Genomic DNA, 24437 nt, shown 5'->3' on the forward strand with positions numbered 1-24437 from the left:
GGTAAATTATGTTCTAAGGCAGAGGCTTCTTAAAACTTACTTTAAGTCACTGTGTACTCAAAGCATAATAAATTGCTACTAATTCACACTTTTCCTACTTCAGCAGGGCTTTCACCCATATAACATTAAATTTCTCAAATTAAATGATTTTCCTGCTTCTATAAATGGTCACATCTGATTGCAAACAGAGGTGCTGTGATGGGTGACATGAAATATCCATTCAGGAATGCGTAACGTTTCGTTGGGGTGGGTGGGGGAGTGTAATGCTTCTTAAACAGGATGACGAATAGGATTGCACATTCCTTCTGGCACACTACCTTAGAAACCTGAGGGATTTGTGTATCAATTGTGTATTTTTTGCTCATTTGCTTGAAAAGGACCCCGAGCTATTAAGGAAAGCACTGGATTCGGTTAACCACAAAGAGATGAAGTTTACTGATCTTGGAGGAAAAGTGTTTTTGTTTGTATCTGGTTCATCCGTGGGGCATGCCATGGATTTTTTTTTTTTCCATGGGAGATGTTATAGACTGAACTGTGACTGCCCCCAAGTTCATATGTTGAATGTTCATATGTTCCTCAGTATCTGAGGATGAAGCCTTTTAGAGGTAATTAGGTCATGTGGGTGGGGCCCTTATGATGGGGATTAGTGCCCTAATAAGAAGAGACATGAGAGGGATCGTTTTCTCTTTCCATACATACACCGAGGAAAGGTCATGTGAAGACAGAGTGAGAAGGCATCTCAAGCCAGGCCATCTACAAGCCAGGAAGTGGGTTCTTACCAGGAACTAAAACTACCAGTGCCTTGATCCTGGAGTTCCCAGCCTTGAGAACTGTGAGAAATCTATTCCTGTTGTTTAATCTACGCAATCTATGTATTTTGTTAAATGACTTCAATAAGAAGCTTTATAGAAGGGCCAAGTAATTTAGAAGTCCATCTTACACGAGTCACCTTTATAATAACTGGCTCCAGAAATGTCCACGTGACTTCCCTCTGAAGCCCAAAGCTCAACATGAAGTAGCAGAAACATATACCGAAGAGAAACTGAAAAAAATACAAAGTGTCATCTATTTCTTAAAATAAACATATTTCCTCAGATTCTAGTACCATACCTTCCCTTTCAGAGCATGTAGGCTCAAATGATTTTCAGACAAGAATAACTAAAGGTTATAGATACTTCACCATCTGAGAAGGGTGACACCAACTCTTAGAAGAGTGAGAGTGAGGGGCAGGAGAAATTTCATGAGTTCGGCAGATATTCAGCGATCAGAAACAAGGCACAGGGAGACTCTAAGGCGGGGTGGGGGGGCATCCTATGCATGTCTCAGAGTGCTTCAAAAACCATTCCAAAAAAAGAAAGCAATGCTAATGAGAATCATGACCGTCCATGTCAAAGGGTGACTGAACATCTTTTCACCAAGACTTTTTCTTCTCTATTGGTTACTTTTCCCTGTAGAAAGTCATGTTCATTTTTTTTTCATGGAAGTCAATGGAAAATGGGGTTCACCTCACAGTCAATCTTGCAGAAAAACAGCAGAAGCAAGAGAAGAATAGCTATAGGTTTAGACCCTAAAAATTTTCAGGTAGGAATGGATGAGGAGAGTATACATATTTATTTTTCTTGTAAATGCATACATATATACATATATATGTGAATATACACACACACACATACATATACATGTGTGTATGTGTGTGTGTGTGTGTGTGCGTGTGTGTGTATCCTGTCTTTGTTAGGTATCCTAAAGAAATTGATCCCCACAATCTAAAACAGTCTATTACTGAGAACTTGATATCCAACTTTCATTTATAGCCATTTATAGAATGAGATCTCTTTTCATTCTGTTGTTCTTTAATTCATTCAATAAACATTTATTCCACACCACTGGTGCCAGGCACTGGGTTAGTGTGGTAATGCATGGCATAAAATCTACCAGAGAATATGAAAACTGAACCCATCATTACAGCATCAAATATTAGGGAAACCAAAAGAGCAAAGATCCTACCAACAGTATTAGAAAGTGAAGAATAAAATGTTGCAGTGGATAAAATGGTCAAAAACCACTGATAATAAATACAAAACTGATAAACCTTGAGTCAGATTCAGGCATAGAAGGGTCATTGGGATTTGCTAACCTCATTCTTGAGTGGAGATCTGATTAGTCTTTCTAATCACAAAGGGATGAAAGAAAAAAAGACAAGAAGCTTCCTGCCACAGTGGTTCTGACCCACTGGGTCTCAAATTTGACTGCTCATTAAAACAAACTGGTAAGTTTTTAAGAATACCTGGGTACCATCCCCAGAGAGTTTATTTTAACTAATGTGAGGTGAGACCTGGACACCATGAGTTTTCAACGTTCTGAAGTGACTCATGTACAGAGAGTCTGAGACCCCATAATCCAGCAGACCCTGCCCTACCCCCTCAAGTTAATAGATTCTAGAACTTGTCTATGACTGATCTATTAAATCCTATACTTTTCTGTCCTTGTACATTCACCAGAGAAGAAGGTAAAAGAGGAAGAGAGAGGAGGAGACATAAGGTAGCCCAGGGAGATTGTAAGGAGAGAGAAAGGAAACCAGATAGTGAGAAGGCTCAAAGTTAACAAGATAGATCCAGGGGATAAGAAAAAGTCTTCAATGCACAAGCCTTTAAAGAAGCAACAGAATAAATGAGAATGTTTATATACTTACTAGTAATCTTACGTTAGGAATGTACCTAAGGAAATAATCCTAATGGAAGAAAAACCATTTACATCAAGAAGTTTATTTCTACCGTGTATAATCAAAAATTGGAAACATCACAAATGCCCCATGGAGAAGAATGTTTGGTAGAATAATACATGAAACAGAGTATTATAAAGTCATCAAGAAGTGACAATTATGAAGATTGGCCGTATGGAAAACTACATGATATAAAGTCAAATAAAAATAAATTTCAAAATTACCTGTATATTACAATCACAACTCTGAATATAAATAAGAGCTGAAAAAACTGTATTTGTAGCTTGATTTCTGGATCCATACATCCCTGTTAGTTATTTCTACTTGTTTTCCTTTCCTGGAAAAGTTCAAGAACGAGTTTTCTTTATTTGCTGCCCCCACTTCCTTTCCACCGCATTGTTTCTCGACCCCAGCTCCATCAGGCTTGCTTCCTTCTCATTCCACTGTAACTATTTTTGTGAAGATCATCAGTGACTTTACATGGCTCAATCCAATAGCCACTTCTCAGTCTTTATCGTAATCAACAGCCTTTGATACGAGTGATCATTCCCTTCTTTTAGGGACACCTGCTTCCTGGAAACACTATACTCCTTTTTTTTTTTTTTTTTTAATTGCACCTCAATGGCCACTCCATCACAATATTCTTTTCTGGACCTTTCCTGTAATCCCAAACTCTAAACAGTATAGTGTTCCACAGCTCATTCCCAGATCTTCACTCTTCCCCAGGCACCTCCAGTCCTAGGTTATTTGCTTTTTGGTTCTCATGGCTTTAGATTCCATTAATTAATTGTTGTCTCCCAAATTATTCATACAATACAAATCTCCTCTTTGAACTTTAGATTCATCAAAACAAAACAAAACAAAACAAAACCCTGCCCTCTCAATATCTCTTCTTGAAACCCATAAGCATCTCAAAATTTTAGCCTCAAAACTCAAGTCTGTGGTATACTCCTTAAATCTGCTCTTACTTAATCTTCTCCCTAAATTTTCAGCAAATGCTATTTCCATTCGTAGAGCTGCAAATATTTTCTAAAAACTTTGGGGTCATTTTAGATCTCCCTTTCCCACTCCTGTCCATCTACTAATGTTACTGACTCCAGTTTCAAAATGGGCATGAAACTCAATTACTTGCCACTTCAACTGCCACCACCTGATCCTCCATAATCTATGGCTTGGAATGCCCTCATACCCCCTAACTGGTGTCCCTGCATCAGGTTTGCCTCCCCATGGTCTATTCTTCACAGAGCAATGAAAGTAACTGCTTTAAAATGGAAATTTGACCAAGCCACTGATAGGCTCGAAATTCCTCAAAGGCTATCCATGAACTTGGAAGAATGCAGTTTTTACTATCTAGTCCCTGGGTGCCTCCCTTACTTCCTATCTCTCTGTAACCTCATTTCCTGTCCTGGTTACCTTCTATCATACTCTGTCTGAGTCAATGACTTGCAGTCACACTAGGCTCCTGGCTATTTATTTCCTCGAGCTGGCTAAAGAAGCTTCACATCAGGTCCTTTGAACTGGCTGTTCCCTTGACTAATAATTGCTTACACAAGATAACTACATTGTGCCTCCCTCTTTTTTTTTTTTTTTTAATGTTCAAATGTCCCTATATCAAAGGCTGTTCACTGCATATGCTGCTTAGTCTATCCAAATTGTTTACTCCTCTCCGTTCTGATTCTATGTGGTTAATTTCTATTCACTTACTGGTCATCAGACCCAGTGTTACTCCTTCCAAGAAGCCATCACTCGCCCCAAAGTCTAAGTGAAGTTATTTGTTAGTGTCTCTCATAAAACTATGTTCCCTTCCAATAACCTTTCTCCATTGGTAATTATCCATTCACTGGAATGATCCTTTGATTAATGTTTCCTCATATATGAGATTCTAAGCTCCACGAGAACACTGAATGTCCAGAACTTCACTTAGTGCCTGGAAAATAATGACAAATAAATTTTGGGACTTGAAAAGATGAAAGACTAAGAATCAATGAATAAATGAATCCATGCACATTTTTGTTATATGCAACTCCAAGGGGGTAAAAAGGCATAATTATTTTTATCTGTCCATTAGTCTAAAGTCATAAACTGTGAGAAGTAAACATGGTGCCTAATAAGAAACAGGACAGTCTTCTAAAATCACAAACAGAAGAAAAGCCTTTTTAAAAAAAAAGTCATGCAGAAAAAAGAGCTGAAGTATACCTCTTACTAGACTACATTTTTCCCATGCCTCATCCTTTTCTTGCACATCTGTCTTGTCTGATACCTAATAAAATACATTTATAGTAACATTACCCAAAGGAGAAATCTGGATTTTGCCCTCAGCTCCTCAAAGGCCATCTAAGTGCTGGGACTGTCCTGCCTGATAAGAGTATATGTTTACCTCGGGGCCTTGAGCCATGCCAGATAGTCTAAGACAACTATGACTTATGGTGGGGCTTAGAGTCATATATCAGCTTAACCTCCAGAGGGGCTAGAGATTAAGTTCAGCCATGCAGAAATCAACCATGTCTACATGACCAAGCCACAACTAATACATTGGACACCAAGGTTCAGTTCGATTGGCAATATGCCACACGTGCTGTCGCACAAAGTTGCTAGGAGAGGTTAGCACTGTCCACAAATCCACTGGGATAGAATAACTGAAAGCTCAACCTGTGAAACTCTCCTGGACTCTGTACCATGTACCTCTCCCCTTGGTAGATTTGAATCTGTATCCTTTCACTGCAATAGGCCACAAATGTGTATATAATAGCTTTCAGTAAATTCTGTGAGTCCTTCTAGTGACTCATCAAACATTCTGAGTATGATCTTGGGGATTCCCAAACCTTCTGATGTCAGAAGTGAAGATGGTCTTTGGGACTCCTGAATTCTGCATAAAGGTATCCAGCTGGGGTTGCATTCACACAAGAAGAGAACAGACAAATGAACCACTGTGGTTTTCTTCTTATATTTCTGATTCATCCTTCTCTAGCTCAATATTAATAAACATGAGATAGACTTTTCACCTACCAGCTATATGATCTTGGGCCTCTCTAACTTCCCTAAACTTCATTTTACTCACCACTAAATTGCAGAAATAACTGCACTTCACTCACAAGATCATAGTGATACTTAAATGTGAAAAATGCATAATGTCCAATGCCTTGCACACAATTAGAATAGGTGTTCGATGTAGTTTCTACTATTGTTATTGTGGTTACATTTGTGAAACTGAATAAAGGACGCCTCATTTAAAATGGAGTCAGGAGGTCAGATAGGGGAGCTGTCACTCTACGACTCATCATTAATTGTAGACCCCCAACAGGAAGAGACTTACCTTGCATTTCCAATAGGAAGAAGACTACTTTACTACTTCAGCAGGAGGAAAAGAATTTCTCCTTGACACCCAATAAGCTCAACCAATAAGAAAATACCTGAGCCAATGAGAAACCATCACCTCTCTGAACTCACGCTTCCCTCCAATGGACTTTCATTTAAAGCAGCCCCTCCCACACTCCTCCTTTTCTCTATAATGTTTCTTTCCTTTGATCTCCAGATCAAAGGTAGTGTCATAACTTGCATGTCCCAAACTGTAATTCCTTGGCTAATCCCAAATAACCCCACTTTGCTGGTAAAATAACTGGCAGTTTTGCTTTTAAGGTGGACATTCTCCAGTTTTCCTTCCCTTCTAACCCATAGATGTTGGTATTATCTAAGTTTTTTTCCTTGGTCTTTGTACCAAGACTACTAACCTTTCACCCAAATTAATTTTTTCTTCTTCCTGGACATACAGCTAGACCTTATTACCCAGCATTCCTTGCAACTAGGTATGGCTGTGTGACCAAGATCTAAAAACCCATCAAACCCTCCCACATGTTTTCCTCCATGCTCTTTTCCAACACTGGATTCTTGAAAAGCCAACCTTGGGGATGATTTCAGAAGCCATCTGGTGAAGATGTAAGAGCAACTGTCTGGGGCATTGAATAACCATGTGAAATAGAGCCCACCTCCCACTCAGCCTACCTGGACCAGTCCTTGTCTGTTACATGAGGGAGAAATATACTTCTCTTCCACGGTGATTGTATGTTTGAGTATCCTATTTATTGCAGCCTCGTCTACACCAACTAACACAGACCTTATATTTTTGTCTGGATTTCCTTTCATTATCTACATCCACCCCCAAGTTACTTATCATATACAGAAGAACACGTCTAACCCGAGTGCTGGTTTCTTCTACTCTGAACTCTAATTCTGACTTTCTCTCTGTTATTTTACAATGCTGCAAAATTAATTCCCTTAGAACATAACAACAATTTTGCCTCTCTCTTGCTCAGGATGCCTAAATGATGCTCTATTATTTATAAAAAGAAATCCAAATTTAATCTCACACACTAGACCTTCCACTGACACCAATTTGTCCATCCTTAACCTTCCTTGTATTCACCTTTGCACATTTTCCTCCTTCATCACTCTTCTCTAAATATAGCCATAGCCTCCCTTTTTTGTGCCGTGTTTTTTTGTTTATTCCATTCTCCCCACCCAGGAATCTCTTTCTCCTCTACACATCCACCTTGAAATACCATCTCAAGCAATATACAACTCAGAGTATCCATCTGTGCCAGACCCCCCCCCCAAAAAAACCAGTTCTCCCATTTCTAAATGAAGATAACATTTCTTCTGTATCTGTGAGTACTGAGACAAGTCTTTATAGATATACATATGTTTATATAGATGGATCTCTATAAAGATGGATCTAGCCACCTAAGAGTAGAGCTCCATCTAGGTATAGATTTATAGATACAGATATGATTCCTCACTCTCAAGTTCTACTGAAGTCCTAGTAATGGTTATAGTTAAAAGGATATGTGTGTGTATTGGTGGGAGGGGTTTATAGACTGAATAACACAGAATGCACTGACACTAGAGGCAAATCATTTACACAAAAGGAAGACACTTGCTTATATAAATGTTTTGAAACAGTAGGAAAGTTGTAAAGATGTATCTCATGTAAATGTCCTTACAAATTCAGAAAGGAAAAGAACTCTGAACTGTCTCTCCCTGAAAATCTTCATGATAATAGTAGGTAGAATTTGTCTAGGATAGTTTAACAAGGATAGTTTAGCCAAGAAGCATGTGGCTATTGAGAACTTGAAATGTGGTTCCCACTAATTGAGATGTCCTGTCACTGTGAAATTCACAGCCGACTTTGAATACTCAGTGTGGGAAAAAAAAAAGAATGCAAACCTCCTCACTGGTAGTTTTTATACTGATTACATATTGAGATGGTAATTTTTTTTATATAGTTGGTTGAACAAAACATGGTACTAAAATTAAAATTACATATTTATTTTTACTTTTCTCAACATGGCTACTAGAAAATTTAGAATTATTTTATGGCTCACATCTATTTCTTATTGGGCAGTATTAGCTCAATCACTTGCTTAGAGGCAGAAGCTTAGCCCAAGAGAGACACTTCTCCATGACCTGTGAAACTGTGGGATTCTACGATCTCTCCCAACAGCCAGTGTGACTTAAAATCCTTACAATTTGGTGAACTAAAAGACTATAAGGGTGCACAAAATCATGCTAGATCTGCCCCCACTATTAACACGGCAGACCAGTGCCAGGACATTCACTGATTTATAGCTGTTTAGCTCCTCCTGACCTCTCGGCCATCAGATACCTTGATCAACCCAACTTAACAGTTTTTGAAATGGGGATGGGAGTGGGGAAAGGTTGAGGTGAGAGTCACTATCGGGGATAACACCCAGACCTGAAGGTACAAGAGCTTAGACCTGAAGGCACAGGTTTGCTAGGACCTGCCCCCTGATAAAAGACTGAAATGAGAACATGCTTACGCATGCAACCATACACACCTGCCTCCTCCTGGCGCTTCATTCAACGTTTCTAAAGATAAGATGACCTAATTTCATAACCCAGTTTAAACCAATCCTGCGTGAAGATTGTCCACGTAATCTTGTCCCTGAACCAAGTGGTAGGGTGGTGTATAACTGTGTTATGTTTCTACCTACCTAGGAGAAAGCAGTTCTTTTCTTAGCATTGTCAACTAGAGGAAAGAAAATATGGTCTGGATTTAAAATCTGGCTCTGTTTGTGTTGAACTTATTTTCCATAGTCCTCAGGATTGGCGGAAATTTTCCAAGGAGGGAGGAAAAAATGAACTGAAATTAAAATCTACGTTAAAACCAACATGCCCTTAAGAAAGATCTGGATGGCTTTTCCACCACGGCTTTGAAAGTTGTTTCAGGCAGTGTAAGGGGCAAAAACAAATTATAAAACAGTGGAGACAGAGTAAGACTCACCTCCTTGCCCCCTGCTATCATACTAAAAAGAGGGAAGAAATCTCTAAGTACAAATTAAGTCTCCACCGTAGAATCAGGCATGCGACATTTAAGAGAAGACACACATTACCTGTACAACAGACATACTTCTGAAGGAGCTAACTCACTCTAAACCGGAAACCTGGATCCCAGCCCAGGAGATGGGATTTTTTTTTCCTTTTTGAGTATTACTCCTTTTCTGGCAACTTAGCCTGTTTTCCCCAAAACTGGCTTGCCCAGCATGCGTGACTTGGTGTCCATGGGAGCAGCTCCTGAAGGTTGTCACCATGAAGGTGAAGAGGGGAAGAGAGGGGAGGAAAGAGAGCACACTACTGCTGTGCTCTAAGACTTCCACAACGCATCACACTAGGAAAGAGAGTTTCAAAGAGTTACCTGGGATTCCAATAGCATAAACCCATTTATTTTCCAAAGGCAGCTTTGGACTCTTTGTCTACCAATCCTTTCAGGAACTGGAGATTACCTGAGGCTGGTCAACTCCCAGTGAAATATCCCCTTCTCACTGATTGAACAGAAAGCTGCAATCAGTTTGTCCCCCGGCATCTGCAGCCAGAGAGCAGGTAGGCCTGTGATGCTGTGCTCTCCATCGTGAAGAAGAAAAACCAAGCAGAAAACACTGTCCCTCCCTTCAAGGAGCCTGAAATCCAGCTGAGGACCTAGAATAAGAAAGCAACTAAAAACCGCTAATTTGGGGGCGCCTGGGTGGCTCAGGGGTTTAAGCCTCTGCCTTCAGCTCGGGTCGTGATCTCGGGGTCCTGGGATCGAGCCCCGCATCGGGCTCTCTGCTCGGCGGGAGCCTGCTTCCCCCTCTCTCTGTCTGCCTCTCTGCCTAGCTCTGATTTCTCTCTGTCAAATAAATAAAATAAAATAAAAATAAAATAAAAAAAAAATAAAAACCGCTAATTTGGTTCTAAGGTTTATAAGACAGCGAACCATGGGTAGAGGTACTGTGAGGAAACAAAGCAAAAAGTGAGTAAGATAAACAGGACTGGTTCAGTTGAAAAGATGAACATGACCCGGCACAGAGCAAGGGAGGAAATGTCTATAGGACACAGCAATTGCCACTTGTGTCTACTATTGTCACTAGAAGCCTCAGGTGCCACGGTAAAGACTGATCAGGCCACTCTTTGGACATCAACATTGAGGGTTCCATCCAGGATGTACATGGAGGGATAGGCATTTGCTCAGGACACAGGAGGGACTGTTCATGACGAGTCACCAAGAAAATGAGATCAAGTGAGACAGAGAATCTGATAAGTCATAATAACTATTTGAGTAAATCACAGCAAGACAGAAGTTCCGGGACTTTGGGGAACAGCTAAAAATAAGAGAGAGATAATACACATCACTAAGTAGGGAAACGAGAATATGAAGATGAGAATATGAATACTTTAAGGGCGTTATTAAGTCTGCATACCCAACACGTCAAACTGACTCCTGCTCTAGTATACACCTGGCCCAAAGACACAGGTGCCGAGTCTAGGCTCACCAAATCAGTGCCCTTCGGTGTCTCAGCACCTCCACTAGCCAGCTGCCTCCCCAAGGTCCTTTGCACAAAGATACTCAGGAAGCGGTTGCGCCCCTTTCTGAAGACTTTCACATAAAGTCAAAACAGGACCACTTTGGGATTCTACAATAAATAGAAATGTAGGGACTATGCTTTTAATCCCAGCGTTGAATTCCACCCTGATTTGTCTTACAACTTCACATGCACCATGAAGAGCTTCTGTATCTTTTTTTTCACTGGTGAAATGCAGAGAGGGTGGGTGACATAAGTCAGGGGGTCGGAGTCCTAGAGGCCTTTGAGATTTCCCTCCACCCCCCTAAAACCTCCCTCTCACTTGGGAGACACATACAAGGCTCCAAACCGAGATCAGTAAATAGTAAGTGTGAATAAATGAAGATTGATCATTTCAATGCTTTTAGTCCAGGAGAGTGGGCTGGTGGAGGGGGAGGGGCAGTCCTGCTGTTCTTCCACAGGGGGCCGGGCAGGGGGTGGGATGAGGGATTGGCAGAGGTTGGTCAAGCCAATGTCCTGGGCTTACCCTTGAAGCAGAACACAGAAAATCCTGGTTCAGCAACTTGTACAGACCAGCAAACTAAGGTGACATAAATGAAAATGGTGAAAAGCCCATTTGCCAGGAAAAGCCAAAAATTTTGAAGCAAGGGCAAGTCTTGGGGGCGGGGGAGCTCTAAAATGTTTTTAGCCATCTGCTTCTTCCTCTCTTCTGAGAAAAATGTTTTACATGGTCCTAATAAGGAATTGTAGTGTTGGTCACTGTTTGGCTTTGGTTCACTAACAGCAATATCAGCCCACAGTTAATTTTTCTTTTCAGAGTCATATCTTTATAGTTCCTTGCACGTCAGATCTTCAAATATGCCCTCAGATGGACTGTCTTCAGAGGAGGCTCTCAGCGTTCCCTCCATTGTTAAACGTCCCAACAGCACTTCCTGCCACGCCATCATTTCCCCAGGGCGCCATGACAGGGTGCCCACAATCAAAGGAGAGGGAGGAAGAAAGAACTTAGTCCTCCCTTGTTCTTCCCCTGCTATGTAGTACAGCCTTCCACCACCAGCCCAAAATACCATTCTGATGAAATATTAGAGTGCCTACATCTCTACAGGAATCAGAAAATAATACCTTCTTGCCAAGCTTCGGCTGAAACAGGACACTTCTTTTTAAAAGCCGTTTCTGGTAACTATTTCCACCGTCAAACAGCGGTGGATCGTCCTTCCTGGAGCTCCGTGACTCGGGGCCCCTCCATTCCAGGGGTCCACACCTATGTTCTTGCTGTTGACTTCTTGTCTCCAACTGCTTCCCAAGCTCCTTGAAGGCAGAAACCCCATCTTCCTCCCCTCAGGATCCCAAGGAACCAAGGCAGGCTCTAGCACAAAGCAGGGACTCAAATGTGGGATGAATTAATGAATTCATCCCTAATTTTCTCTCTGATTAAATAAATTGACAGGCTGCGCTGTTTACAAAGACCTTTGACACTTACTGCGACGTTTGATTCTAATAACACCGAGGAAGTCCCCCTTAGGGAGGGGCCACAATTGTCCCCGTATATTGATGAGGACACTCAGACTGAAAGAAATCAAGTGACTTGACTAATATCACACAAGGAACAAAAGGATTTGACGACTTTTTCTATGTCGGTGATTTAAATTCTCCCTCATTAGGGTCCTCCTACTTTAGGTCAGAGGGTTGTTTTGGCATCACAAACATTAAATTTACCAGTTTGGGTCCCTGAGTTGCATCATTCTCATCACTGGACCCCGAATGTCGCTCTTCGATCTTATTTATCTGCTTGTTTATACATTTAATTCTTTTTAATTACATAAACCCTGGTGTGGATAGATTGTACTTTCCATGACAGTTTAAGAGTTTATCAAGGAAGAGTCCTGGAATCAAGGGAAAGGCCAGGAAGAGAGCTTTCTTCCCGAGCACCAGTGCAGCATGTGCGGGGCCTACCACAGCCTTCTCAAGCCTCTCATCGAGGAAGAAGCTGCATCCCAGCTGAGCCCAGTCTTCTGCCAGGTGCTTCATGAAGGTAGGCAGCATACCATGGCATGGGTCCAGAATGTCAAGTAAGAATGTCACTAAGTGTGTGCTTGGGAGAGAGGAAGAATTGTCTTAATATAAAAGGACATTAAATCATGACTTATGGGCTAAAAAAATATTTTAATTAAAAAAAAAACAAAAACAAAAACCTCTTTTCCCACCCTGCCATGCTCTTTCATATGGGAGAAAATGGATTATCCCCACTATTCAGCTCAATGAATTGTTTACCAATGCTAAACAAGAACCACTCTCAAGACCAGAGCAGCGGAATTGTAGGGAAGCCCTCCTCTACCTTCAGGCTGCTCCCTACATTCATTCCTCCAGGAAGGGACAAAGTCTTTCAGTCCACAGTGATCGATGTCTTTGACCAAGAACCTGACTTGGTTCTTTGACCAAGAACCTGACTCGCTGAAGACCCTCGTAAATGTATTCTGATTAATTTAAGAAGTTCAGAATGCAATCTTCAGCTCAAGTTTCTGTGGATGTCTTTTGGTTAAAATTGGCGACTACACCCAACCCACTGATGCCAGACCCATCTACCTTTGTGTTGGGGACAGAAATATATCAAATGGGAGGGCATGAAGTCCTTAAAATGTAAAATGAAATCATATCCTGTCAGGGAAAAACATACAAACAAACAAAAAAAATAAAACAAAAAAACGAGCTTCTAAAAGGAGAAGAAGGCAGTCTGAGCTGAGGAAACTAAGCTTAGATGACATGAAGTTGCTAAGGGTAGGCTCTATTCATCGTCAAGTGGGCAAGAACAATAAAGCATGTGCCCAGAGTTACTTCCGATCTCACAGCTGCAAACCCAGGGAGCAGTGCCTCCAGTGATTCATGGCGTTTTTATTTTAGCCTGAAACACATCCGATTTCATACACAGGAGCTATGTTGCTGGAGGTTTGAGAAGGGAACTATGGCTTAGGCGTCTGAAGATGGGTTAGTAAGCAATATTGGAAATGAGTAAGTCTTGCTTTGTAGCCACAGGGATCCTGACAATGAGAGAGACACACATGCAATTGAATTACGTTGAAATGAAGAAGCCAACACCTACGCTCCAGTCCAGAGTCGCTCTGGGCTCCTTCGCCGGGCCGTTTGCCACGGGGAGGCTGAGGGCATGTGCGGGAACCAGGTGCTGTAGGCCTGCCCGGGAGATGGCTTTCCTGCAGCCAGAAGGAAAACAAAACAAAACAAAAAAACAAAAACAAAAAACAAACAAACAAAAAAAAAAAAACGAAAAAACACACAAAGAAAAACCAACATCAGAAGGTCATACACAGTAAAAAAATTACCCCAGGGTAAAAACAACGCCTGTGTTAGTCTTCCGCATGCAAAACCCTTTGCAAATGTATTAGAATCTATGTCTCTGAAATACATGGCCAAGGCAGGGGGGGAGGGCTGGTCTCAAAAGACAGGGAGGTTGAGGGGACCCCTTTGGGGGCAGCATTGCTTCAGAGATAGAAATTAAAATATAAGCCCCTATTCAGGGTACAGGGCAGAATGCAGGTCTGTTTACCAAAAAGAAAAAAAAAAAAAAAAAGACCGAGGGCCCGGGTGGTCACAATACTTGGACAATCTTAAAGGTGTCGGAGGCTAAAGGCAAGAAAAGTGGGCTAGTGGGGTCTTCTATGGAAATCCCTCCATCTCCCAGCAAAGTGCTCTCCAAGCGGGGCACAGCACCAGCTTCAGTCTTGCTCCTCTCAAGAACATCCTCCCTCCTCCTTGCAGAGGACTCCCGCAGAAAGCCTGAAGTTCCAAATGGGAAAAGACTGACTGCAGCGGCCAAGACAAGGCCCATGCTGAGAGGCCGCGATCTTACCGAGGCCCACGGAAAGAGAGAACCAGAACATGGGGCTTCGATTAGGTTTGGCACCTGGAACGCAATAGAATGCAGGTCAGAAAGAGGGGGGAACGAATCGGGAGAGGTTGAGAAAGTCAGCCCTGACCTTGGTCTGCAAAGATAAGAAATGAGAGGAGTTGCTTTAGCAAGCAAATACGACAATGACAGGGTGAAGGGACGGGAAGGGAGATGAGAGCCTGGTGGACAGAATGAGAACAGCAAGATGGGGAAGAAAGCAGGGAGACCTCGTGATACTGTCGTTAATCATGTTAAGTTCAATTGCTGCACAGCTCCATGAAAAATGCCAGACAAGGGTCTCAAGCTTCAACATCAGTGGTGATTCATGAATTAACTAGGGGCTCCCTGGAAAGGAGAGGGGTTTTCCCTCTGCAGGGATGTCCACGTGTGCTTTGAGACTCACCTGAACTAGAATCAGGTGGGTCTTGTGACCCTGTGGATGAGGCCTGTGTAGGTCTGAGGCCGGAGCCCAAGAATCTGCATTGACACATGCTTCCTTCTATGAGCTAAAGTTTTCAAGCCGCTCCGTGAGAGTGTGGAAAGACGTTTTAATCTAAAGAGGCTATGAGATGGAGACTCTCCCATATGCACCCTCAGGAAAGCGAAATTTAAGAACTTAGAGACGAATTTCAGGTTAATGCCTAATTTGCAGGTGACCGGAAAGCTCTCTCTCAACCAATGAACATCCACCGAGACTTTCTCCCCATCCTCAAGCCACTGCACTTGCTGCTTGGACTCAGGCTAGATACCCTGCTCTTCGCACTCCTGGCCATAAAAACAGCCCACCCCAAATTGTTAACAGACTTTCCCATGGTTTGCTACAGTTTTTGTGTCCTGAACTGCAACTCCCATGCTATTCTCAAATAAAGTCAATTTCCGGTAATTCAAGCTTGCCTTGGTTTCCTCTTTATTGGGGTTGGCAAGAGCAAACACGTTTGGGCAAGTGGGGAGCACTAACTTACCCAGGCCCATCAAAGCAGGGGAGCCCCGAAGGAAAGCATCAGCAACTTCATTATGCACTTTATCCCCATTAGTTCTCAGCACCCTATCTCAGAGGATGCGAACACGGCGGTAGACTCTGCCGTCTCAGACACAGGACCTGCAGACACACAGGGTTCCCAGGGAGGCCCAGATCCTCAGCCTCCTTTACACATCGCACTATACAGAGGAACAAGGCTGTGGAAAGGTAGACGGGGCGGGTGTGGGGGGAGCCAGCGACAGCCAGATGTACGGTGAATCCCATCATGACTGAGCCCAGGAAGGGAAAGGAACTTGCCCGGGAAAGGGGGAGGCATGAGAGCACAATGTGAAAGCTCCCTTGGAATCTAAAGGGAGATGATCTCTCTGTTCTGTTCCCTGATCTCTGCAAACTCCACCCAGAAATGGAATTTGTAATTGACCAAGATCAACAGTAGCCTCAAAACCCAAAGAAAGGTTGGGTTGAATCCAAAAAAGAATCCAAGATCGTGCAGCCACTGATCAACGGCCAAGTATGTCTAAGAGCTCAGCAAGTGCCCAGCCCTTTTCTCCCCCTCTCTCATATTCCCACACAGGAAGTCTTAGAAATAACGTCAAGGTCTTTAGTAGTTGAAAGTGATCCCATCAAACTTGCCAGTAGCCTACTTTTGGAAGCTCCCACTGGGTCACACACAATGTACTTGCTTTATGTAATCCCCCAAAGAGTCGTTACAAGTGTGTAGACCTTTAATGAAGACATTCTGCTGACACAATCCTCTTTCCTCACTTTCATCAAGGCAAATAATTAACCACATCCATTTTGGCCCCTTCACCGACACTGACTCTTTTGGGTTCCCAGAGCCAATTCCAAAGTTGGAAGGTTCCCCCAACATCAAGCAATTCTCAGACACCAGCAGGGTGTCCCAGAATTCAACTTAATTCTGACACTCTCTACCCAGAGCTAACATGGGATTCCGAAGGTCTAGGGCTCAGTCCGACAGGACCGCTCCCCACCCCACTTCAGATGCCAGTCACAAGCCCCAGACTGTTACCTGGGCTTCCGGCCAACCAGCTCCAGACGGGAGGTTCCAATGACCTCCTCCTTAAGGTTTGATTCATTTGGTAAAGTGGCTCACCAAACTGACAGAAACACTTAACTTAACCTTTATCTATTTACTAAAGCAGAGGATGAAGGATATGAATCCACAGTCAGCCGAAGGGATATAGAGGGTGACGTATGGGGAAGGGGTGTGGGGCTTCCAGCCCCTCTCCAGGGGCCTCCCTCTTCCAGCACCTCCACCTGCTCACTAACCCGAAAGCTCTCTGAACCCCACTCTTCTGGGTTTTTAGGGAGGCTTTATTATATATGCAAGAATGATTAAATCATTGGCCATTGGCTACTGATTGAACCTTCAGCCTCTCTCTTCTCCTGGAGGGAAAGGGGATTGGGACAGGAAGTTCCAACCCTCCCATCACAAGATCAGTCCTCAGGGTAAACAGCCCCCACCCTTGGGTGGGGTACAAAGCCACCTTCATTAACATAATGAAAAACTCTTTCGCCCTCATCCCAAGTTTCAGGAGTTGTGAGCAGAGGTCTATGGATGAAGATCACATAAGTATGGGAAATATATTTTGGTCATCCGGACAACGAGATCTATATTGCTTATAAATCACAATATCGCAGCCCTTCACCCCAAAGTATGTTCCGTTCCACTGAGCAATAAGGAAAGAACACGGGAAGATTCTTATATGGTGCTCCTTCGTGGTCCATGTGTTTTTCTTGACCTAAGTTCAAGGAACTGTGTAACGTTTTTCTTTGGGACTTTCCTCTGGCTTTGAAGGAGGCTGTATGTGATTCTAAGTCACGGCTTTCATCACAAGAAAATCGGATCTCTGTGGAGTCAGAATCTACGGGTCCCACCTTTGGTTCTTTAAGGTAACAAACAGTGTCTGAGCACAAGGCCTTGAAAGAGCTGAAGAATAGCTAAATTTGGAGTAAATGAGGAAAAAGACAAGTTCTTCATCTTTTCCTGAACAGCCACAGAGAGCTGTGGTCAGAATGAAAAAGAAGGGAGGGGACACAATTCTGCAGGCACAGTGGACACCACAGGACAAATGAGTTGAACCGACTAGAAGCTGGAGACTCTAACCACCAAAACCTGTGTTCCCAACGAAAACTGCCAGGAGGGACACGCTGCGGAAATAAGCAGATTTAGGGTAGGAGGGCTCAGCTTGTCTCCAGAAGAACACGGTGGCAGTAAGAGAACAGACGGACCCACCTTCAACCATGACTCAGCCCAGCAAGGAAGGCAGAGTCCGCAGGCCCTCTTGCCCGGCCTGAGAACAGAAATGAGTACGTAAGGCCTCTCGCTGACTCTTGATCCCTGGTTGTCGATAAAAATGGAAGGGCACGTGGGCGCCTGGGTGGCTCAGTGGGTTAAAGCCTCTGCCTTCGGCTCAGGTCATGATCCCGGGGCCCTGGGATCGAGCCCCGCATCGGGCTCTCTGCTCAGCGGGGAGCCTGCTTCCTCCTCTCTCTCTGCCTGCCTCTCTGCCTACTTCTGATCTGTCAAATAAATAAATAAATAAAATCTTAAAAAAAAAAAAATGGAAGGGCGCTTTTCTGTACCATGACTAGAGTAAAACTGTATATGTACGAAACACATAAACACTTATGAGGAGGAAGATAAGTAAGAACCATCAGAGCAGTCCTGGTTTGTAGCTGCAAATGGGCCTCACAAGAGGTTATTACATTAGAAGGAGAACAGGAGAAAGATTCCTAGGTGATGAGGAACAGAAGGCCGGCTAAGGAGGAAGCAGAAGCTGACACCCTGCAACCTTCCCCCTCTCCCCACTCCAGGGTGACATTCTTCCAGGAATCTCCCATCCTTTGTGAAATACCTTGCCAGAGGGGAAAAAACCACCTTATTCTTGTAGGTCCTCTTTAGCATATGAAAGTTCTATTGATAAATAAATAAAATCTTTTAAAAAAAAAGAAAGTTCTATTGAAACCTCCCTTTTTCCCTACCTCCCCCAACCCCTTGCTATGTAACCTGCCACCCCTCACAACCCTCAGGCAGCAGCTGTTTCTGCCACAGGCCCTGTCCCTGGGCTTTAATAAACCACCACCATTTTGCACCAAAGATGATGGCTCAGGGGAAATGAGTTGGGGGAAATCAGAGGGGGAGACAAACCATGAGAGACTGTGGAATCTGATAAACAAACTAAGGGTTTTGGAGGGGAAGGGGGTGGGAGGTTGGGTGAGCCTGGTGGTGGGTATTATGGAGGGCACTTATTGCATGGAGCACTGGGTGTGGTGCAAAAACAATGTATTCTGGAACACTGGAAAGAAATTTTAAAAATAAATAAAAATTAAAAAAAAAATTATTTCGGGGCGCCTGGGTGGCTCAGTGGGTTAAAGCCTCTGCCTTTGGTTCAGGTCATGATCCCAGGGTCCTGGGATTGAGCCCCGCATCGGGCTCTCTGCTCAGCTGGGAGCCTGCTTCCCCCTCTCTCTCTGCCTGCCTCTCTGCCTACTTGTGATCTCTATCTGTCAAATAAATAAATAAATAATCTTGAAAAAAAAAAAAAGAAAAAGAATTCTTTCTTGGTCCTCGGCTCCAGACTCCACCCCTGAACCTCCCTATGTTCTAAAACTTCATCATAGGTACTATAGCGAGGCAGGAGGTGACTTCTGATGACAGCTTTTTACATCTTTCTAAACAGCCGTGTGAGAACATTCTTCTCTCCAAGAGCTCATACATACACACACTTTACGTTCCAAAATAAGAAAGCAACTGAATTCTTTCAGACCTCAAATAAAATGAGTGTAAGCTATTTTTCTATGTGGGTTCATCTTGGTTGTAGGAGATAACATTTCAAACTGGTTGAATTTGGGGTGTGCTGAGTTGGCAGGGGCTTTACGTCACAGTATGGTTCAGTAAAAAAAAAAAAAAAATCAATGGGGTTTCAACTTCATTTTTTCTCTCCCAGCCAGAATCTTCCCAAACCTGTAATCAGACAGTAAGATGGCAGTGGTCCTTCCTATCACTTTGTTGGGATGGCTATGATGGCAAAAGAATCTTGGAAAAGGACGACTGCGGTATTAACTGGGAAGCAGATACGAAAAGAAAATATTCTATAATGCAGTTTTAGGCGCACGAAGTCACAGTTAATGTCAATTACCTGCCATGAAAAACCTCAAACATATTTAAAGTATAGAAGCCATCATACATTTTAAATAGCATTCTATTATTTCCTTCACTTCATTCAGTAAGACTACAAACTCCTAAAGGACAGGGCTCAATTCATCCCCTAATCTTATTATATTCTGGCCCCGGGGTAGACACAGCAAATATTCAATAAATGCTTTCTGAGTTAATGAATGAACTTGACCAAAAAGCTAAGCAAAACAGCTTGCTGATTAGATCAAGGGTTGAGAAATCTGATTTAGGAAGATTTGAATTATATGCCAGGCTGTGCATTTCGGTGATATACTTTGCAGAGAGGGCCAGAAATCCTTCAAAGCAGCTCTTTAAAGAAAAAGGCAAAAGAGGGAGAATTCAGGGTTAAGAAGCCCGAGAGACATAAAAACGGCTTTGTGATCAACGTAAAATAAAACCCTATTGCTGTGACATTTGTAAAGGGCATAGGATAGTGTTAATATTTTTATAACGTATTTATTGAAATAAATGGGTAGCATATACTCTTCACAAGAGAATTTTTTTAAATTTATGGGAAAACATGTAAGTGGTTGTTTAGCCAGGATACCCTCTAATTATCCGATTTGCAATTTTCTCTCAATTCGCTCTGGTTCCACCCTGATTCCACATTAATATGGCTCCTATATGCATCCATCCCCATCTGCCAACTCCCTTTCTGGGTGATTCTATGAATAGAACAGAATGAGGACCCCACCTGCTGAGCAGAGAAGCAAGCACCAAAGGAAACAAAAGTTTCCTTAGGGGCAACTGGGTGGCTCAGTCTGGAGTCATGATCCCAGAGTCCTGGGATCAAGCCCCATGTCAGTCTCCCTCCTCAGTGGGAGCCTGCTTCTCCCTCTCCATCCCACTCATGCTCTCTTCTCACTATCTCTGTCTTTCTCTCTCAAATAAATAAATAAACCTTAAAAAAAGAAAAAAGTTTCCCTTAGCTAGGATGTCTCCTAAGAGAAGCAACTGACGTAGAGATTGCTGAACTCATCTCCTTGTTTTACAAAAAGAAGCAGCTGTCTAGAAAGGTACTCCGTACCTTGGTTTAATTCCCCAAGTGCCTCAAGAGGGATCTTCATCACTGTGTATGGGTTGGTGTGCTCTCCCCATATATGCTATTTTGTTACTAGTTTTGCTTATATTCAAAGCAGCCTACAGTGCTCCTTGGTTGATCTAGAGAGCTGCCTGTAATGTTAAGGACAGACCACAAGATTGGGAAAAAAACCCCAAAAAACAAACAAAAAAAACTGTCCGAAGCCCCACACAAACTCCAAATATCCCACTAGCAATTTATTTAGGGGAACAAACCTTGTGTGATTATTTGAGCCTAAATCCTAATCCGTATTACACACGAATGCAAAGTAGTTTTTGACCATTTCAATGTGCACTGAAATTTTTGAGAACGTGATTATTGAAACAAAGGATGTTTTCAGTCTCCTATGGGTTGTAAGTCATTCAAAAAATTGCTTCCTGTGTTGACTCTTCAACACAGTACTCCTGTATTTACATTTTCAGCTGTTACTTTCACAGTGATTCTCGGAGAGGAGTGCCCAACCTTGGCCTGTAGCGGACTTGACATCGGTCTATTGAAAAGCATGGACTGCATGGAGCACTGGGTATTATATGCAAACAATGAATCATGGAACACACCATCAAAAACTAATGACGTACAATACAGTGACTAACGTAACATAATAAAAAAAAATTTAAAAAAAAGGAAAAGCTTCCCAGGTATTTCTAATGTGTATCCTGGGTTGAGAACCACTGTTCTACATAGTTGTGCAAGCATGTGACTCCTTCATTACATCTGCCAATGTGACTAAGCCCTGGCATTTACACATTGAAATATATTCATTCATTCAACGATATATTTACTGAATGTCTGTTTTATACCAAGCACCGTTCTAGATGTGTAAGATTCATGAATGAACGAAAAAGGCATAAATTGTTGCCTTTGGGAAGCTTATATTCTAGCAGGAGATACATTTTGCCAGGTACAGAATCATTTTACAGATCTTACATATCCTTCACAACAATGAGGGAGGTACTTTTATTATACTCTATTTTATAATTTAAAAAAATGATAGCACAGAACAGTTAAGCTATGTGTCCAAAATCACCCAGAGAGGAAGAGGTTCAAGTGGGATTTGAATCCAGGCATCTAAACCCACTTGCACATACTTAACCATGACACAACCCCACACTACTGTGAAATGCTGACAGCACACAGGTATGTTGCAAAAAGACATACAATACGGCTAGACACTTACTATGCCCAATTTCCAACTGCCTCAGTTATAAATGTCCCAGCTCCACGACTAGAACAGAAGATTCTCCCAGAAAGAGGCCAATCTGGGAGGCATCCAAATGTACAGATTAAGAATACACTTGACCTTAACCAATCACTAGCTATACAGTCAAGGTGCTTGAACTCTCTAGCCCTGGTGTCCTTATATGTCAAATAAGAACAATATTGCTGAACTCCGAGACAATTTTTATTTTATTTTATTTTTTTTAAAGATTTTTATTTATTTATTTGACAGAGATCAAAAGAAAGGCAGAGAGGCAGGCAGGGAGTGGCGGCGGGGAAGCAGGCTTCTTGCTGAGCAGAGAGCCCAATGCAGGACTGGATCCCAGGACCTGGAGATTATGACCTGAGCAGAAGGCAGAGGCTTAACCCACTGAGCCACCCAGGCACCCTCTGAGACAATTTTTTAAAAAAGTGTATAGGACACTTGGCATGCAAGAAGCACAGAAAATATTCACTACTATTACTATTCTCCTATATACACTGGCAGCCCCACAGTGTCTAGCCAAAGGTAGGTATATGGTGAATCTTTGAATAAATATGTGCTTTTTATTTGATTCCTGTCAAATATTCCAAGTTCCTCGGATGCTTCCGTTCATCCAATAAACATTTAACAAGCTTCCATTATGTGTCAGACAGTTCAAAGGGGTTATTCAAACAGCAGGTCTTTCTTCTACTCACGGCAAATGATTCCACGGTTTCCAAAGGAATCATTTGTCCCCCACAACCTGACTACCTGCCCAGGGAAAATTAAAAAGCACCGTACTCTCCCCTCAGACAAATTTACCAATGTGCTTTTTAAAATGCCATCCAAATGCCATTAAAATTATTTATTTAATTGTATTCATGAAAACAAAAGCCATACCAAAAAAGGCATTTTAGGTTGTTGTTGAATCTGTAAAGCACTCAGGCTGCTAAGTGCCCCTGAGAACTTGTGAACTCATCTGTTAAACAGGATTTATTTCCCAAGCCTCATTCATCACAACTACATTCCTACAGCAGCGCCAGCACGGACTTGTTGTGAGATGTGGCAATAAACCTCATCTTAAAACGAGGAGAGAGATTTCCCAACTGGATTCATTGGGAGTTAATGACATTCTTCTTAAGGTATCTGAGGGAAAAAAGTAAGCCTTGGGAATGGAGAAAAAGAATCAGACTGTGATGGGTTGAACAGTGACCTTATTTGGAGATAGGGTCTTGACAGAGGTAATCAAGTTAAAATGAGGCCATGAGGTTGGGTCCTAAGCCAATATGACCGACGTCTTTATAAAAAGGGGAAATTTGGACACAGACACCCAGGAGAACACTGTGTGAAGATGGAGGCAGAGACCAGGGTGATGTGTCTATAAGCCAGGGAATGCCAAAGGTTACCAGCAAATCACCAGCTGCTAGGGGAGAAGCCCCAAAGAGATTCTTCCTTCCAGACCCCAGAAGGAACCAACCCTGCCAGGCCCTTGATTTCAGACTTGTGTTCTCCCAAACTGGGAGACAATACATTTCTATTGTTTGAGCCACTGGAGCGTGTGGTACGTCATTACAGCAACCCTGGCAAGTACGCGTACTTCCAAAACAGACCCAAAGTTGGATGTCGTATGAGAGGGTTTGGCTAACTTCAGAATATTTACTTCTCTTTTCCAGTTGCCCCATGGGACTTTGGGTACATTCCTGTCATATGCTACCTTTCAGAAACTAACAATATTTAAACAGAAACACATTCCTATGAAAAGCCACCATTAAAAATGACATTCTCATACAAATAGTGAGCAACTGATGAAGTTTTATTTAACTCATTAAGGAGGTAGCCAGCAGCAAAGACAAATGCAAAATCAAAGTGTGTATAAGAAATGAGATTTATGATAGAAAAGAAATATCTAAAAAGATTGTTAAATAAAACAAATGAGCAAAGGGAAAAAAGAGAGAGAGAGGCAAACCAAGAAAAAGACTCTTAACTATAGAGAACAAATTGATGGCTACCAGGAGGGAGGGGGCTGGGGCAACGGGTAAAACAGGTGATGGGGGTTAAAGAGGGCACTTCTTTTTTTTTTTTTTTAATTTATTTATTTGACAGACAGAGATCACAAGTAGACAGAGAGGCAGGCAGAGAGAGAGGGGGAAGCAGGCTCCCCGCTGAGCAGAGAGCCCGATGCGGGGCCCAGGCGCCCCCTAAAGAGGGCACTTCTAATGAGCACCGGCTAATGCATGGAAGTGTTAAATCACTTTATTGTACATCTGAAGCTAACATTACTGTGTTATTAATATTTCTGTATGTATGCATGAATTTAAATAAGTTTTAAAAATGCAAAATGAAATAATTGCTAAATCAGATGTGAAATTAGTTATCTTTCTACAGGTTGATAAAAACTTAACCCCTGTGGGATTAACTTTTCTCGTGGTCTACCAAATCACAACTCATCAGTTTTTCATAGGTTAACCTCTTTTATCTTATGGGGATATAAACTCTTAGCCCCTCCATCAGTTTGGGATTTTT

At 42.3% G+C, this 24437-nt stretch overlaps 1 protein-coding gene across 1 annotated transcript in view; it reads right to left on the reverse strand.

Moving 5' to 3' along the window:
* DGKI (diacylglycerol kinase iota) overlaps positions 1-24437 on the reverse strand; it is a gene marked incomplete at its 5' end in the record, with an annotated part of 432789 nt that overhangs the window by 267925 nt on the left and 140427 nt on the right. Inside the window, one exon of the mRNA XM_080818743.1 lies at positions 13670-13778. Coding sequence (XP_080674869.1) covers positions 13670-13778 — 109 coding nt within the window. The remainder of the gene's footprint in view (positions 1-13669; positions 13779-24437) is intronic.

This window comes from Martes martes (assembly GCF_963455335.1).
Source record: "Martes martes genome assembly, chromosome: 11".
Classification (NCBI taxonomy): Eukaryota; Metazoa; Chordata; class Mammalia; order Carnivora; family Mustelidae; genus Martes; species Martes martes.